Below are 15,603 nucleotides of genomic sequence, written 5' to 3' on the forward strand. Positions count from 1 at the left end.
GTGTAAAACTAGTGGGTAACAGAAATTTGAATACGCAGGTAGAATTACTGATACCCAATGATTTTAAAATGCATGGGTAAAATACCCACAGCACCAAAAGCTTATCTGGAGCTCTGATGACACCTTTATCATTTCAAGTTTTGATGCAACATGCACCAAGTGCAGCGTAAACGTTGCGCCGTAAAACCACAGATTGCAGCTTCACACTTTTATAGCTATAAGATTTGATAAGACACATAAGCCAAACAGTGATAACATGTGCGGTGAAGACTACATTTACACAGTTGTCATCTAAAACCTAAAAGTGGATTGTCACCATCGATCTGACAAAGCCACACTAACAATCAAGGCATTGTCATTTAAACATTACAAAATGCTGAATTCCATCAACAATAACAGTCAATTCTGTACTTACAACAATGGCACTGTTGTCATTCTAAGAACATACTAATTCATCACTAGAATACTGTAAAAAACAGTCAAGATATATACATAAATACTGTCCCTATCTATGTGCCAAAACCACCTTTACAGGAGGACAATGTTTTCATGTCATGATCAAAACAACCATAAAAGCAGAAACACTATCAACACATTAAGTTAAAGCCACGCAGACAAGGTTTACAGTATTCATTTTAAGTTTACATGAACCAGCTGACTTCCTGAGAATAAACCAAACGTAAAGCAGGTTACTGTCAACATTGATCATTCACAATGACAAATACAAGCATGAAGAACATTATTGGTATCTCTCACAAACTTGACCTGCAGTCAAGCAAAACTATAGACTACTGTGTTTACACTCAGAGCACAATAAAAAATGTATGAAACAAATAAGCATATTGCGATAGTGAATTGATCTCCTGTGCAACACATTCTCAAGAACCAACACTACTGACAAGCTAGGTATCTACAACAGGGTGTTGATTCTAACTAGAGTATCTCTTGTACAACACATCCCCAAGAACTAAACACTCCTTACAACTAGTTACAATGTATCTACAACAGGGTGTTGGTTGTAGGTACAGTATCTCCTGTGCAACACTTCCCTAAATACTAACACTACTTACAAGCTAGACATCTACAACATGTACAACAGGGTGTTGATTCTAACTAGAGTATCTCCTGTGCATCATATCCCAAAGAACTAAACACTCCTAACAAGCTAGATATCTACAACAGGATCTTGGTTGTAGCGACAGTATGTCCTGTGCATCATATTCTCAAGAACTAACACTCCTCATGAGCTAGATATCTACAACAGGATCTTGGTTGTAGCAACAGTATCTCCTGTGCATCATATTCTCAAGAACTAACAATTTTCACGAGCTAGATATCTACAACAGGATCTTGGTTGTAGCGACAGTATCTCATGTGCATCATATTCTCAAGAACTAACACTTTTCACGAGCTAGATATCTACAACAGGATCTTGGTTGTAGCAACAGCATGTCCTGTGCATTATATTCCCAAGAACTAACTCTACAATCTACAACAGGATGTTGGTAATAACTAGGGTATCTCCTGTGCAACACATCCTCAAAAACGAACACAAACACTCCTCACTAGCTAGGTATCTACAACTGGATGTTGGTGGTGGCTATAATATCTCCAGTGACACACATTCTCAAGAACTAACACTCTCTCAAGCTCGATTTATACAACAGAATTTTGGTTCAAGAATATTTCATGTCACGTATCTCAAAACATGAAATCATGTACATTGCCAGTAAAGAAAACACAGAAACAGAATACATCTTGACAATGAAAATACATCAATTAGGGACTGAGACCAATCATTTGATATACTTACGGTTTGGGGGTGGATTATGTCCTGAAACATAAATTGTCCTGAAGATTCTTGAAAAATATGATCATGCTTAAGACTGTTGAAAATAAATGAGTAATTGCCTGCCGCAAAAGATTGGTGCAAGGTGTTTTTCGCAATCCAAAAAAATCAGACTCACAGCTTTGAATATAAAGATATCTGGTTTGATTGCAAATATCTAATCTCGATACAAAATCCCAGGCCCCCTCCACAATATCAAATGGTCAGTCCCTTGCAATTCACACTTCACCCTCAAGAACAAACAGACCTGTAAGTTGAGGTAATTTCAGAGAAAGTGCACCTGCTGGTTCTCCTCCACCTCCTCAGTAAGCCAATCAAAGCACACTGAAGCTGACTCTAGAGTCTTAATCTACATCTACATCCACATCAGTTGGAAAGTCGGACTGTCCTAGGGATGTCTTATCCTGATGAACCTGCATCCGGTGGTGGTTCAACTCCTTGGGATGGTAGAACACGCAAACACAGTCATCACACTTGTAGGGGTTCCCACCCGTGTGAACCTTATCTCTGTGATCGTCCCGCTCCTGGCAAGAGTTAAAAGCATCCCCACAGTGACTGCACTTGTAAGGAGTCTCATCCATGTGGACTTCGGCCCTGTGAGACCTTAACTGGTGGGGGTAGGAAAATGCCTGACTGCAGTATGTACACTTGTACAGCATCTCTCCCGTGTGAACCCTGGCCTTGTGGTGCTTCAGCTGCTGGGCATACACAAAAGCTTCACTGCATTCAGTGCACTTGTGCAGCTTCTCGCCAGTATGATATTTCGCTTTGTGGTACTTCAAATGCTCTTTCTGTTTGAAATCACTGCCACACTCGCTGCATTTGTGTGGCCTCTCCCCTGTGTGGAGCCGTCTGTGCCGTTGCAGAGAACAGCTGAGAGAGAAGCGACGTGAACAGAACTCGCATTGGTACGGCTGCTCCTTAGTGTGAGTCCGTTCGTGCGTTGTTCTGTGGCTACTGACCGCAAATCTCAACTCACAATACCGACATGCATAGGGACGCTCTCCGGAATGGAGCCTCTCGTGAGTCTGTAGAGAACTTCTTGAATTGAACCCATTCCCACAAGTCCCACACTTAAATGGACGCGTGTTGGAATGAATGAGCAAATGTTTTTTCAAAACTGACTTTGCTGAGAAGCTCTTGTTACATATGGGACACACTGTACAAGGAAACAACATCTTTTTGAGTTCATTTTTCGATGTGTCTGCAGCAACAACAGATGCTCCATGGTCCAAAGATGCCACTGGATTCATCTGTGGATCTGATCTGGAACCATTTAAAGAAGCTTCAGCAAAGAAACTACTCATCCCCTGCTTCGGTGGCTGTTGTGCATTAAGCCCTTGAAAACAGGAACTACTCATACCCCGCTCCTGTGTGTGGTGTGTATCAGATCCATTTGGGCTTTCAGAAGTATACACATTTTGTATACCTAATGATTTATATAAACTTTGCACATCAATCATGTCTGTATTTGGCAAAGAGACAACACCTGGATTGACACCTTGCACATAGCGATATACTGATGACTGAGGCATTGCAACATTTCTCGCATCAGAAGCAGCTGACGACTCTCCGGTGATCATAGGCTCGTGTTCCAGAACATCTTCGGCATCACTGTCTTCATCTGTTATCTCATAACTCCTTCCCTCGGTGTGTGCCGGAATAATGTTTCCAGCCTTTGGTAGACAGTGTGGACCTTCACTGGAAGTAGAGGCATGTAGGGTTGCAGAAGAACGGAGATGCTGGTTCTTGCCATCATAAGTGGGTTGCTCTCTGCAAGGCTCCTTAAGATGTGTTGTATCAGTGTTATCATTTGGTCTTGATGTGACAACGCTAGCCTCTTGTAACTTCACATCATCAGCTTTTACCTGACTGTCTCCTGTCTTCTCTTGGCCTGAAATGAAACAGCACATAAATTAATATATTTGGGGGATTTAAGTTTTTCTTTTGAGTGCCCTCCTTGTCAGTGATTGATATTATAAACAAGGTGCTATGTCATCTGGGAATAATGACACACAATCCACCAAATCACCAGTTTTGACCAATCAATCGGTTTAAACTGCACGGAATCACGGTGTGGACCTTTTGACATAATGTTTTTCTGCATATAATGTTGCTATGCCAGACCAATGTTTTTTTCTTATCTTATTCTTAAGTTATCAAGGATTCTTTGGGCCAGATTGGATGTATGGATATAATAAGGTAATCAATAAAATATGATTAATGTTATTATTGCAGACTTATTGGGCTAATTTGTTGCAAGGAAGAGGAAAAACAAACTGAAGCAAAACAATGTCGTTTTTGACACAATACACAAAATAGGAACTTTTCTTGAAGCCCTTTTCTTTGGGCGTGTGCATTATATTCAAGAGTCACTTCCCTTCCTTTGAAAGATTGATGATTGTGTAGCATTATTGATAAATTATCAAAAAACGTCTTAATTATTCAATTATTTATTTTTCAAACAAAGGGAAAAATTAGTTATATTAGTTATATAATCGATAAACAAGGAAAATAATTTGTTAGGCCTTAGATAAAAACATAATCCAAACTGGAACTGAAGACTCAGGCATCTTAGAGTTCTACTTTATCTGTTTATATAAGGGGGCATGGGTGGCCAAGTCGTCTAAGGCGCCACAATTTGGTGTGCATGGTTGCATCCCTTGGGCACGCCAGAAACCTATGATTGTGGGTTCGAATCCCGGTTCGACCCGATTATGTTGCTAGGTTTGTCAGCACCATACCCATGCTCGTGGGTTTCACCGAAGTGGTAAACGTCTGAGACCTGCATCACTTCGGGTTTTCCTCCCACATTTAGCTGACACGCCATGATATAACTGGAATACTGTTAAAAGCAGCGTTAAACCCAACTCACTCACACACTCTATTTATTAATGTTATTTTTGGTGGTTTACTCCTCCAGGCAGCAATATCGTAGCCTGGAAGTAATCAAGTCGGTACCTGACGAACATTGTCATTACATATACTTGCAGGGATGCATCTGCGATTCCAAAGCAGGTTCCCTTGGCAAACAATATCAAAGGTATTTTAGAATGGCTTTTGATGCAATAATCTAAAATTAAGGATGAAAGCCTCCACTATATTGGTCCTAACTTTACACAAATGAGTACTCTTGACGAGGTCAATATGACCTTGCATATTGACCTCGTCAAGAATAATCATTCGTTTTGTTAGACCGAAAATTCACTTTAAAGCTTATGAGGTCTTTAAACCGTCCCGTTTCATTACAGTAACTTACCAGACGAGTCAATATCCATTGCATGACAGGTCAATACTGATCATGTGACGGGTCAATATACAAGGTCAGTGAGTGAGTCACATGATTTGGGGGGTCTACATTGAAATGCATTGCTTCATCACTTGGTACATAATTAACCAAAGGTGAGGTGAGGTGAGGTGAGGTGAGGTGAGGTGAGGTGAGGTGAACTGGGGTTTAACATTGCGTCCAAGATTATTGCACTTATATAGCGACGTGCATCCACGTGTATGTGTGTGTGTGGCTGCTTGTACTAGTCCGGACTGATGCTGATTTATAGTGCTAGCTCACTGAGATACCATGCCGCAGTTTAACATGAATACCCCACTCAGACACAGTACACTGACTCCGAGACGACCAGTCCTTGTTTTAGCCCCTTAATGCTGAGCGCCAGACAGGGTAACAACAAGTACAATCTTTTAACGTCTTTTTGTATGACGCGGCCGGGGATCGAACCCGAACCAGCAGACGTTCTACCACAAGACCACGGAGGTGGCCTAATTAATCAAAGGAATTGCAAGATTCTATAGAGGTATAACAATAAGATACAGGTCAACTCAGCAGTTACATCAGTTATAATATTTTTTACTTTTGACACATATAGACCTTTAGCTAAATGCCTGAATTTTGCAACTCTGCTACCCAATCTCATTAAAATCAGTCCTTAGTTTTCGCTACCGCAACACAAAGATCTGAGGACATCCCATTACGGGTCACGTCAGAACGACCTTTCAGGAATTTTGACCGACCACTGAAATGACTGACAAGAAATCGACATTGGCCAATCAGAAGGCAGCTTTCTCGAGCTTTACAACACTAGTTTCAAACTGGCGACTACGCTTCGAAACATATTTTGACGTATTCTCGATTAAAAATTTTAAAACTGATAAGAAGAACATTCAGGAATGGCTTATAGATGGTACAGATTGTATGCATATAATCATAAACCTGTAACTGTCGTTCGGAATACCCTGTGTTAAATATATCGTGGTTGCATGATTAGAAAACACATTCCGACTGTCACTTTCATGATCTGGTAAGCGACGCTCTGATTGGTTGGATGAAAGGTCGTTCTGTCGTGACCCCTAATGGGATGTCCTCAGATCTTTGTTTAGCATAAGCGAGAACTAAGATCTGATTTTAATGAGATTGCTCTGCTACCACACATCGAGTTGATATTTCGTGAAAGTCTTATTGCATATATGCACATACTGCACAAGCAGGAAACCTGGGCATAAAAGAAAGTTTTGTGTTACCTAGGGTCTAAAATTATTAATTTGAAACGAGCAAACACCATCAGTATTATTCACTGTAGGGGTCATTTCATTGCACAAACTGAACATCTGGAAACCTGCCGCTCCAAAACAAGATATTATTAATACAACATTAATTGTTTGTATATCTGACAATGCCTGCAGTGAGGTCAATAACAAGTAAAAATACTGGTGATGTTTTTCGACAAAATTGATTAAAAAAAATTTCAATTAATATTGTCGGAATTGGGTGCAAAATAGTTTGCTGATTCGGACAAACTTGGAATTCCTGCAGCGAGGTCAAAAACAAGTAAAAACACTGGTGATGTTTTTCGACAAAATTAATTCAAAATACATATCAAGTTATATTGCCGGAATTGGGTGCAAAATAGTATGCTGATACTGACAAACTTTGAATGCATGTAGTAAGGTTAAAAATATTTTTGATGTTTTTCGACAAAATCAGTTCAAAATACATTTCAAGTAATATTGCCGGAATTGGGTGCAAAATTTATACTGATTAGGACAAACTTGGAATGGATGGCTTCTGCTTAGAACACAAGCGTACGCTTTGACCCTGACTTATATAGCAAGTAAAACTGGTAGTCATTAGGGCATTACAATTCACTGATGCAACACTGATCGTCTCCTGACAACAGGATACATGATAGTAGGACCTATTTATTCCAGTGTTCCCATTTACCGGTAATTACCAGTTGATTACCGGTAAAATTAGCCTTGGATCGGTAATTCATGTTACTGCCAGTCCCTTCGGACCGGCAAATATAGCATCTCATAAATCTTTGTTGTTGAACAAAACATTGACGATATTCATATAAGTATATATTTCGAAAAAAGTCGACTTTTCAGTTCCCCTTTTCTGTTTTTAGTGCTATTAAATAACATTTTGCTTTGCTTCAAGGTTAAATATATATTTGCAGTGATTTAGTCTTGAAATATTAAAAAAAGAGAGTTGAAAGAATTAAAACCAGGTAATTTACATACGTTTTTTCATTTGTTGAAAGTTGGGACTGACAAAAATTAGGGGGGACTGGTAATTTTTAGAGTTGCCAGTCGTGGTGGACTGGCAGTTTCACAAGCCAGCGGGAACTCTGTATTCATGTGTAAATTCTAAGGGTAATTCTTGAAGAGTATTGAAAAGATGTGGCCTCATAAACTTTTTCAGGCTCATGTTAACATACTACCTATCATGAAACAACTGCTAAATCTGATTCCACAAATCCATTAGGACCCGCCTTGATCATATCTCCAAGGCCAGCATTTCGGTAAACCTATACTAACACCTGGATCAATCACGTAGTTCTCACAATATCAAACTGCCTGTGACCGCCTCCATGATCTAGTGGTAGAGTGTCCGCCCGGTAGCAGAAGGTCGGAGTTTCGATCCCCGTGCCATACCAATAGACGTTAAAAGATAGTAATTGTTGTTACTGGTCGGCTCTGAGTATACTTGCCTGAGTGGGGTATTCATGTTAAACTGCGGCATGGAATTAAGTGGACTAGTACAAGAAGCCACACACACGTGTATGCATGTCGCTATATAAGGTTCTATCCCCGGCCGAATCATTACAGAAGTAGCACAATAGCTGTTGCATCATCATAGAGGTAACACAATAGTTATTGTATCATCACTCAAGTAACGCAATAGTGTGAGTTGGGTAAACGCCGCTTTTAACAGTGTTCCAGTTATATCACGGCTATCAGCTTAATGTGGGAGGAAAACCCGAAGTGATGCAGGTGTCAGACATTTACCACTTCAGTGAAACCCAAGAGCACGGGTATGGTGCTGACAAACCCAGAAACAGTTATGGTGCTGACAAATCAGGCGAAACCCACAATCATAGGTTTCTGGCATGCCCCAAGGGATGCAACTCGGCACAGTGAATCACGGTGCTTTAGACAACTTGGCCACCCGTGCCCCCGTAAGGCAATAGCTATTGAATCATCACATGTATCACAATACCAACTGAACCATCACAGAAGTATCACAATACCTACTGGATCATCACTCAAGTGAGGTAAACATATTGCGTCACCCCAGAAACAATTTACCTGTATTTTTCTTCTCCTGCTCAACCTCAAGTCTTTCTTTCAGTTGATGGTAGATGTATCGAAGTCTTTTATACGACTTCATCAATTTCTCCCTTCCCTTCCTTGTTTCAGCAACCTTCCTGAACATCCCTTCCAAGTCGGCCATGTTCCACACATCTTGCCTCGGTGTCTTCTCCATGGTGTTGTCAGATGTCTCCCCACTGAACACAATCAAATATTTTATCACTTTAAACATGCTTGACCAAACCTCAATGTTTGATTTTACTCTCTGGCTTCAAAGCTCATGAACTTGGTCATAGCAAGCAATATTTCAGAAGTTTGTTTGTTTGCTTGTTGTTTAAAGCCGCACTCTACAATATTCAAGCTATATCTGTAAACAAGCATGAAATACTCATATCCCCCGCCAGTATGACATGTCCGGTTGTGTGCAATGCATTAGCTCCTGTGAAGTATGTTCACTGGGCCTTTATGTAAATGGCCTAATTGCAGCACTAATAAAAAGTTATTACTGGTGTTGTTTTGCCATCTGCAGTTTATGATAGAATATGTAACTGTATTTGGAATGAGTAAGGATGAGACAAATGGACAAACAACTTCTTTATTACAATTAGGATCGATGGTTTCGGTGTAGGTTCTAACACCGTTATCAAGCAAGTGAAGTGTAGAGTATGGTTGACAAGAATATATTCAGGATAAGAGGCAGTGTTTATACAGTTGAGTAGGTTTAAGATCAGTTACACTGTTGTATTTGTAATGAGTTGTGTTTCTGCATGAAGTTAGTCAATGAATGCAATAACCGTGTCCATGACACTTTTGGAGGAACAGTCACACAAGCAATGCAGAACTTACCAACAAGAATGGAAATGTATTCAATACTGCGAGATGACATTACGTGTCAAGTTTGGTGAAGAAATATGGTACGGTTTTCAAGATCTGCTCCGAAAACAAGGACTACCGCAATTTTCAGTCTAAGTCAAAGTCGTTGCCATGGAAACTTGAAAAATAATTTCTTCAAAAATCCACGACTATCAAAAGGCACCAGTTTACCAATAGACCTATCTATGTGCCATGTTTGGTGGAGAAATATGGTACGGTTTTCAAGATCTGCTCCGGAAACGAAATGTGACGGACGGATAGACTGACAGAAGGTAGGAAGGATGGAAGGACGGACGGATGGCACCCATTCCTATATCCCCCTTCCACTTCGTGGCGGGGGATAATAATCCAGTCTGGAACACACAATCCTGTGAGTGATATCATGAGCATTGATCTACGCAGTTGGAATTCGATGACATGCATCAAACAAATCAGCGAGCCAAAGGCCAGTGATATCACTGCAAAGTTTAGTAAACAACTGGTAAAGAAATATTGAACAGTCTTTTGTGATTTGCTCAGAAAACTATGCATTCCTATATCCACATCATGCTGTCTTTGTTATTATTATCCCTGACATAATGCTGATGTGATATTAAATTGTAATTCACTAACTGTAACCAGCCCTTGTTATGAAACTAACAGTCAGTTAGTCTTGATTGATCTCTGGTCTGGCATGAGTTACCATTAACCCATTGTCTGTGGTAAATACCTCGCACATTTTAAACACTGACACATACTCCCACTCCTATAACTGTGCCAACACATACCTTGTAGGGAAAACTATTTTACTAGTGCTTCGTTCAATATTCATTTTATGTTGGTTGGTTTGTTGTGTGACGACGCATTCAGCAATATTCCAGCTATATGACGGCGGTCTGTAAAAAAATTGAGTCTTGGCCAGTCAATCCAGTGATTGATATCATGAGCATTGATCCACGCAATTGGGATCAATGACATGCATCAACCAAGTCAGCGAGCCTGACTACCCGATCACGTTCGTCGCCTCAGACAAGCATACTGGCTTTTTACAGCAAGCATGGGTTGCTGAAGACCTATTCAACCCCGGATCTTCGCGGGTTTGAAGTTTTGAATTTATTTTTTCCTCTGCAGCCCTCTAAGTTCGTTTTTTACGAAGGAGGCAAGCGGTTACTTACCAACATGAATATTTTAGGAGTCAAACCTATTTTTAGATGCCAACCATTTCTTTTTCCAAGGAGCCAGACTGAGAGTATGTGATTGGACATATATATGTTCACATTGATTTCCAAATGTACGTCTAAAAATCTTTTTTTTCCCCAAAATAGAGTAGATCTTGAAGGGAGTAACGTATATTTTAGGTAGACAAAAAGGCAAGCAGATCAAATTTGTGGCCAATCGGAGATCTGATTCATTGGTGATCAAAATGGTCGCTACTTAGAGGGATGAATTTGCTGCTCGTTAGATCAAAATGTGGCAATACCTGTTGGGAAACAATCCTCCAAACAAATACTCAAACCAAACAAACAATCCTCCAAACAAATACTCAAACCAAACAAACAATCCTCCAAACAAATACTCAAACCAAACAAACAATCCTCCAAACAAATACTCAAACAAAACAAACAATCCTCCAAACAAATACTCAAACCAAACAAACAATTCTCCAAAATAAATTTAAGGCATTTGAATAAAGACTTATACATGTATTCGTGACATAGGCCCACAGCCTACGTCATTTCCAGCAATAAACACAAACAATATTAAGACGCATTGGCGATGCAATGGGTCTCATGCGTCGGTCTGTAGATCTAATACTACAAAGGTGTCGCGTCACAATCACGGGTTATAGCGAAAACGGCACCTCAGCAAAACATCACCGGGCGAAAACGGCACCGTTTGGCGAAAACGGCACCGTTTGGCGAAAACGGCGAAAACGGCACCTTATTTTTTTTTTACCTTGGTCAAATAAATGATATTAAACTTACATTGTAACTTGCAAACGCCAATAATTGTGAGATGTTAAAACAAGTTTACATTAGAAATTAGCCTCTCCTCCAACTATAGGATGGAGATGGAGATATCTCTCCCTGACCCAAGTACTCTCACAATGTTGATGATGATGATGATGATGTTGACGATGGACATGCCACAAACTGTATATATGAACATATTTACTTATCTGTGGAAAAAACGGGAAATACAATGTAAATACATCACATACATCAAATGACATGTAAATACATCAAACACCATGTAATTAAACCCTATATATTACTACAAAAATCGTTATCGTTCTTAAAAATAGAGGTGCCGTTTTCGCCCGACACATAGTAGCCGTTTTCGCCAAATGCGGTGCCGTTTTCGCCAGAGAAATCGGTGACGTTTTGCTGAGGTGCCGTTTTAGCCTGCACCCACAATCACGAGACTGACCGACGAACAGTCTTGACGGCCAATGCGGACAGTATTGGATGATGACATGCCAGATATAACGTCGCTGGGCTCGCTAACACTCCACATCTCCAATTACAACGATGCGGTACTTAACTCTTTGCTGGGAAGATTCTCTGCAACATTCATTTCCATCTGGGAATCGAGTGTTTGTGGTCAAACACTTCGATCGTGTTTTTTTTAATCCCTACGACGTAAAGGTTTTTTTCTTATCACATGTTCAGTGACCTTCCCCTACACACAGATGAAAACGAGGCTGACGTCCAAAAGAAGGATTGTAATATACGAAAACGAAATTATAATTTTACAATCGATTGAGATTCCAATGAAATAGTGTCTAGATATTTGAAAATCACAAGAAACTTGTTTTTTTTTGCGAGAATTCCACCAAGTCAATATTCAATCAATAAATACGCCAATACACAAGGTTTAAAGTTTATGTGCAATTCCAAATCCAATATCGATAGATCTAGATCTATATGATGGGTAAAAACAAACTAAAGCAAAGAAATGTATTTTTAAAGTGAATTTTACTCGACTGGCGTTTTCTTTTCTTTTCCTTTCGGGGGGAGGCAGGTCAGATGACCGCGAAACTAACGATAATAAGCGTATTGAAAGCGAATATTGATGTTCTTAGGTCTTTTACGAGAATGTTTTCTTGAAATGTCGTTACACTGAAGGACTTCGTCCACATTCCTGGGGAAAGCCCTGCGAATTCCCGTGCACGAAAAAATACAGCAGCGTTCTTTCTTATCTAAATGTTTAGACACTTGAACTCGTCTTTGCGTCTCTGCACACATTGGAAAAAGTCAGTGAAATTGACTGATCGTGGGACACGAATATCCTCGCTTCGCCCCAGCCTTGTGAAAAAAAAACCCCGATGAAATGCACACCGAATCATGAAACTAGATCAGTGCCAAGACTGACAACCTCACCTCCGGGAATTGTCAAAATGCTGACGTCAGCAAAATATTTTTAATAATATCAAGTGAATCCTACTTCGGTAATGGTTAATAAAGGTCCCATGAAGGCGTCCTCTTAAAAAATATCCCAAGTAGTTCAGCTTCGCATTAATTGTTCTTAATTTTGTTTTCCGTTACCGTGATTCACATTTCGCTTATCTTGTGATCCTCATCTTCCGGAGGCAAGCGTGTCAACTTTGGCCTGTATCAAAGCCTAGTTTTTTTAATTTAGACTTTGATAAACAAGCTGGTGGATTCTCTTGCCTCGGGAAGATAATGATTCTAAACTGCAACATAGTTACAACTTCGCCAGTGTCATTGGACCTGTAAACTGTTCAAAACGTTTTTTTAAGTCATACTTTGGAAGTGTCATAAATAATATTGACAGTGTGTAAAAATTTTTGTGCGGTGTGTTATTTTTTGTGTTATGTATCAGACTGATAACATGTGTAACAGCACCGGAATGGTTCAAATGACACGAGGAAATTGTGTTGCACGTGGGAAATTGACCAGGCGTCGGTCGAGTTTACTTTCACATAGGGGTTCAAGTAATTGTTTTTGCTGTGATATTGAACATATTTTAGCAATTTATTTTGACATATTTCATGTCTTATTTTCTCGGTCCCTAAGCTAAATAACTCTCATCGACAGGACTTGGGATTGAAATCCCTAGAAGAGTGACCACGTGACTTAGCGGTTGTCTGCTGTCGATTAATCAGGGTGCCGTTTTACAAAGGGATCTCAGCGCTAAGGTGATCGCAACTCCCGTACTTTAACATACATTTACGATCATCGTAGCGCTAGAGTTATTTCTATTTGTACAGCGGCGCCGAGAGGCTGCAGATCGTTATCACGTTTACCCTTTTGTTCTCGAAACAGCGGACTTGCTGGCAGAGTCGTGTTTTAAACTCTGTGTGTGTGTGTGTGTGTGTGTGTGTGCGCGTGCGTCGAATTTGAAACGTTAGTGCAACTCGGGATACAGCCGAGTCCAATAAAAACATGCAGGGGTGATTGGTATATGCACGTGGAGCACGGGCTGAATTTGACATGTCACAGCCTCGATATACGTCTGTTAGATATTGGATAAAGCTACTTCGTATGAATTCAAATAGATTTCCTCTTCATTGTTATAATATGTTAAAAGCCTTGGATGAAAAGGGTAAATATTGTTTATGGGTGTCTGATATCAGAAATATTCTTTGTATGTCTGGTTTTTCTCTTGCATGGATATCTCAAGATGTTGGAAATGATAAACTATTTATCTTCATGCTTAAGGAAAGATTAGTTGATATATTTTCACAAGATTGGCACTGTCAAATATCATCCTCAAGGTTTTTATGCCATTATACGAATATAAAATCTTTACTTGTTCCTGAAAAATATGTATCTGTACTTCAGGATAGAACTTTGAGAAGATCTTTGTGTAAATTACGTATATCATTACATAATTTTAATGTTAACAATCTCAGAAAGAAAAATGTACAAGATAAAGAAAGTAGTTTATGCCGTTATTGTAATGAAGGCTATGTTGAGGATGAGTTTCATGTACTTCTCATTTGTAAATATTATCAGTTTCTTAGAAATAGATACCTCCCTATGATTTCAACTATGTACAAAGATGAACAACTGATGAGACATTTGTTGAACTCCTGCAATGCAAATACAATATCATCTCTGTCAATATTCCTGAAGAAGATTTTTGAAATTAGACGTTAATATTTTATGTAAACTTATTATTACCTACACGTGACTGTACAATGTTGATACAAAAACAACACTACTGTACTATAGGTCATATGGCCTAAAATATTGAATAAACTTCTGTCTGTTTGTCTGTCTGTCTGTTAATGGCCGCGCCTGTCTCCCTGACAACAGTAACGCTATCCTGCACGTGTCTTACTTACTTAACTTGGGAATTTAACGTGCGCTTTCCGACATATGCGTATTTCGCACACGGGCCCGCCAGGCCATTTAGTGACTGGTCGAAAAGGGTATGTCCGCGAAGGAGCGGCAACCTATGGGGGCTTTTAGGGTTGCTTACTTAATTAGGAGAACAATTTTGGAATTTGGGAAATATGCCATGAAAAAGGTGTGTGTGTGTGTGTGTGGGGGGGGGGGGGGGGGGCAGCTATCGTACGTATTGAATCAGCACCATTTTTATAACAATAACATATCATAAAGTGAGCATGGGAGGTTAAAACACCAGTGCGGGTTGCTGTGATACCACACCACAACTCGACCAGTTACCGCAATAAACCTATCAAGGACCAGCGCGTTAATCCCTACCCTTCATCCCGGGAGCGTGATGAGAGAGTATGACGCGCAAGCATATTCATCAGTGTCAAACGTCAAAAACGCTTTTGTTCCTGTTTGTTTGTTGTTTAACGCCGCACTCAGCAATATTCCAGCTCTATGACAGCGGTCTGTAAATAACCGAGTCTGGACCTTCACCTTGTATCACCCCTTTTGTGTACATAACAGGCTTCTCAACAAACTGCATCCCAATCTACTCAACTGTATAAACACTGCCTCATACCTGTATATATGCTTGTCAACCATACTCTACATCGCTTGCTTGATAATGATTTTAGAACCTACACCGAAGCGTCGCTCCTAATTGTAATAAAGAAGTCGTTCATCCATATATCTTATCCTTACGTACTCAAATACACGCCGGCCTCTCATTGACGCTGCTTTCAGAAATCAGACGAGGGGCCTTTAATTTATTGAAAGCCGAGTCTATCGGTTGATGGAATCTGTAAATTCCCAACTTCACAGTCTCCTACTTTATGCTGTGGTATGTTGGTGATTAACAATGTACGTTCTATGACTATAATCTGAGATTCGGTATAAGATACTGTGTTACCACTGTGTCACATAAAACAG

The 15,603-nt window shown here is 39.9% G+C and overlaps 1 protein-coding gene across 2 annotated transcripts in view; it reads right to left on the reverse strand.

Moving 5' to 3' along the window:
• LOC124150725 (zinc finger protein 79-like) overlaps positions 1 to 15,603 on the reverse strand; it is an 18,015-nt gene continuing 2,412 nt past the window's right edge. Inside the window, exons 1-3 of one of the 2 annotated variants that reach the window (XM_048390258.1) lie at positions 11,853 to 11,989; positions 8,453 to 8,652; positions 1 to 3,743 (exon numbers count right to left, since the gene is read on the reverse strand). In XM_048390258.1, the coding sequence (XP_048246215.1) occupies positions 2,194 to 3,743; positions 8,453 to 8,652; positions 11,853 to 11,890 (1,788 nt within the window). In that variant the 5' untranslated portion in view covers positions 11,891 to 11,989 and the 3' untranslated portion in view covers positions 1 to 2,193. Of the gene's footprint in view, positions 3,744 to 8,452; positions 8,653 to 11,852; positions 11,990 to 15,603 lie in introns of those variants that run through there. The other variant, XM_046522747.2, reaches the window with a different exon arrangement.

This window comes from Haliotis rufescens, unplaced genomic scaffold (assembly GCF_023055435.1).
Source record: "Haliotis rufescens isolate VD_foot unplaced genomic scaffold, xgHalRufe1.0.p SCAF_89, whole genome shotgun sequence".
In the NCBI taxonomy this organism is placed as follows: domain Eukaryota; kingdom Metazoa; phylum Mollusca; class Gastropoda; order Lepetellida; family Haliotidae; genus Haliotis; species Haliotis rufescens.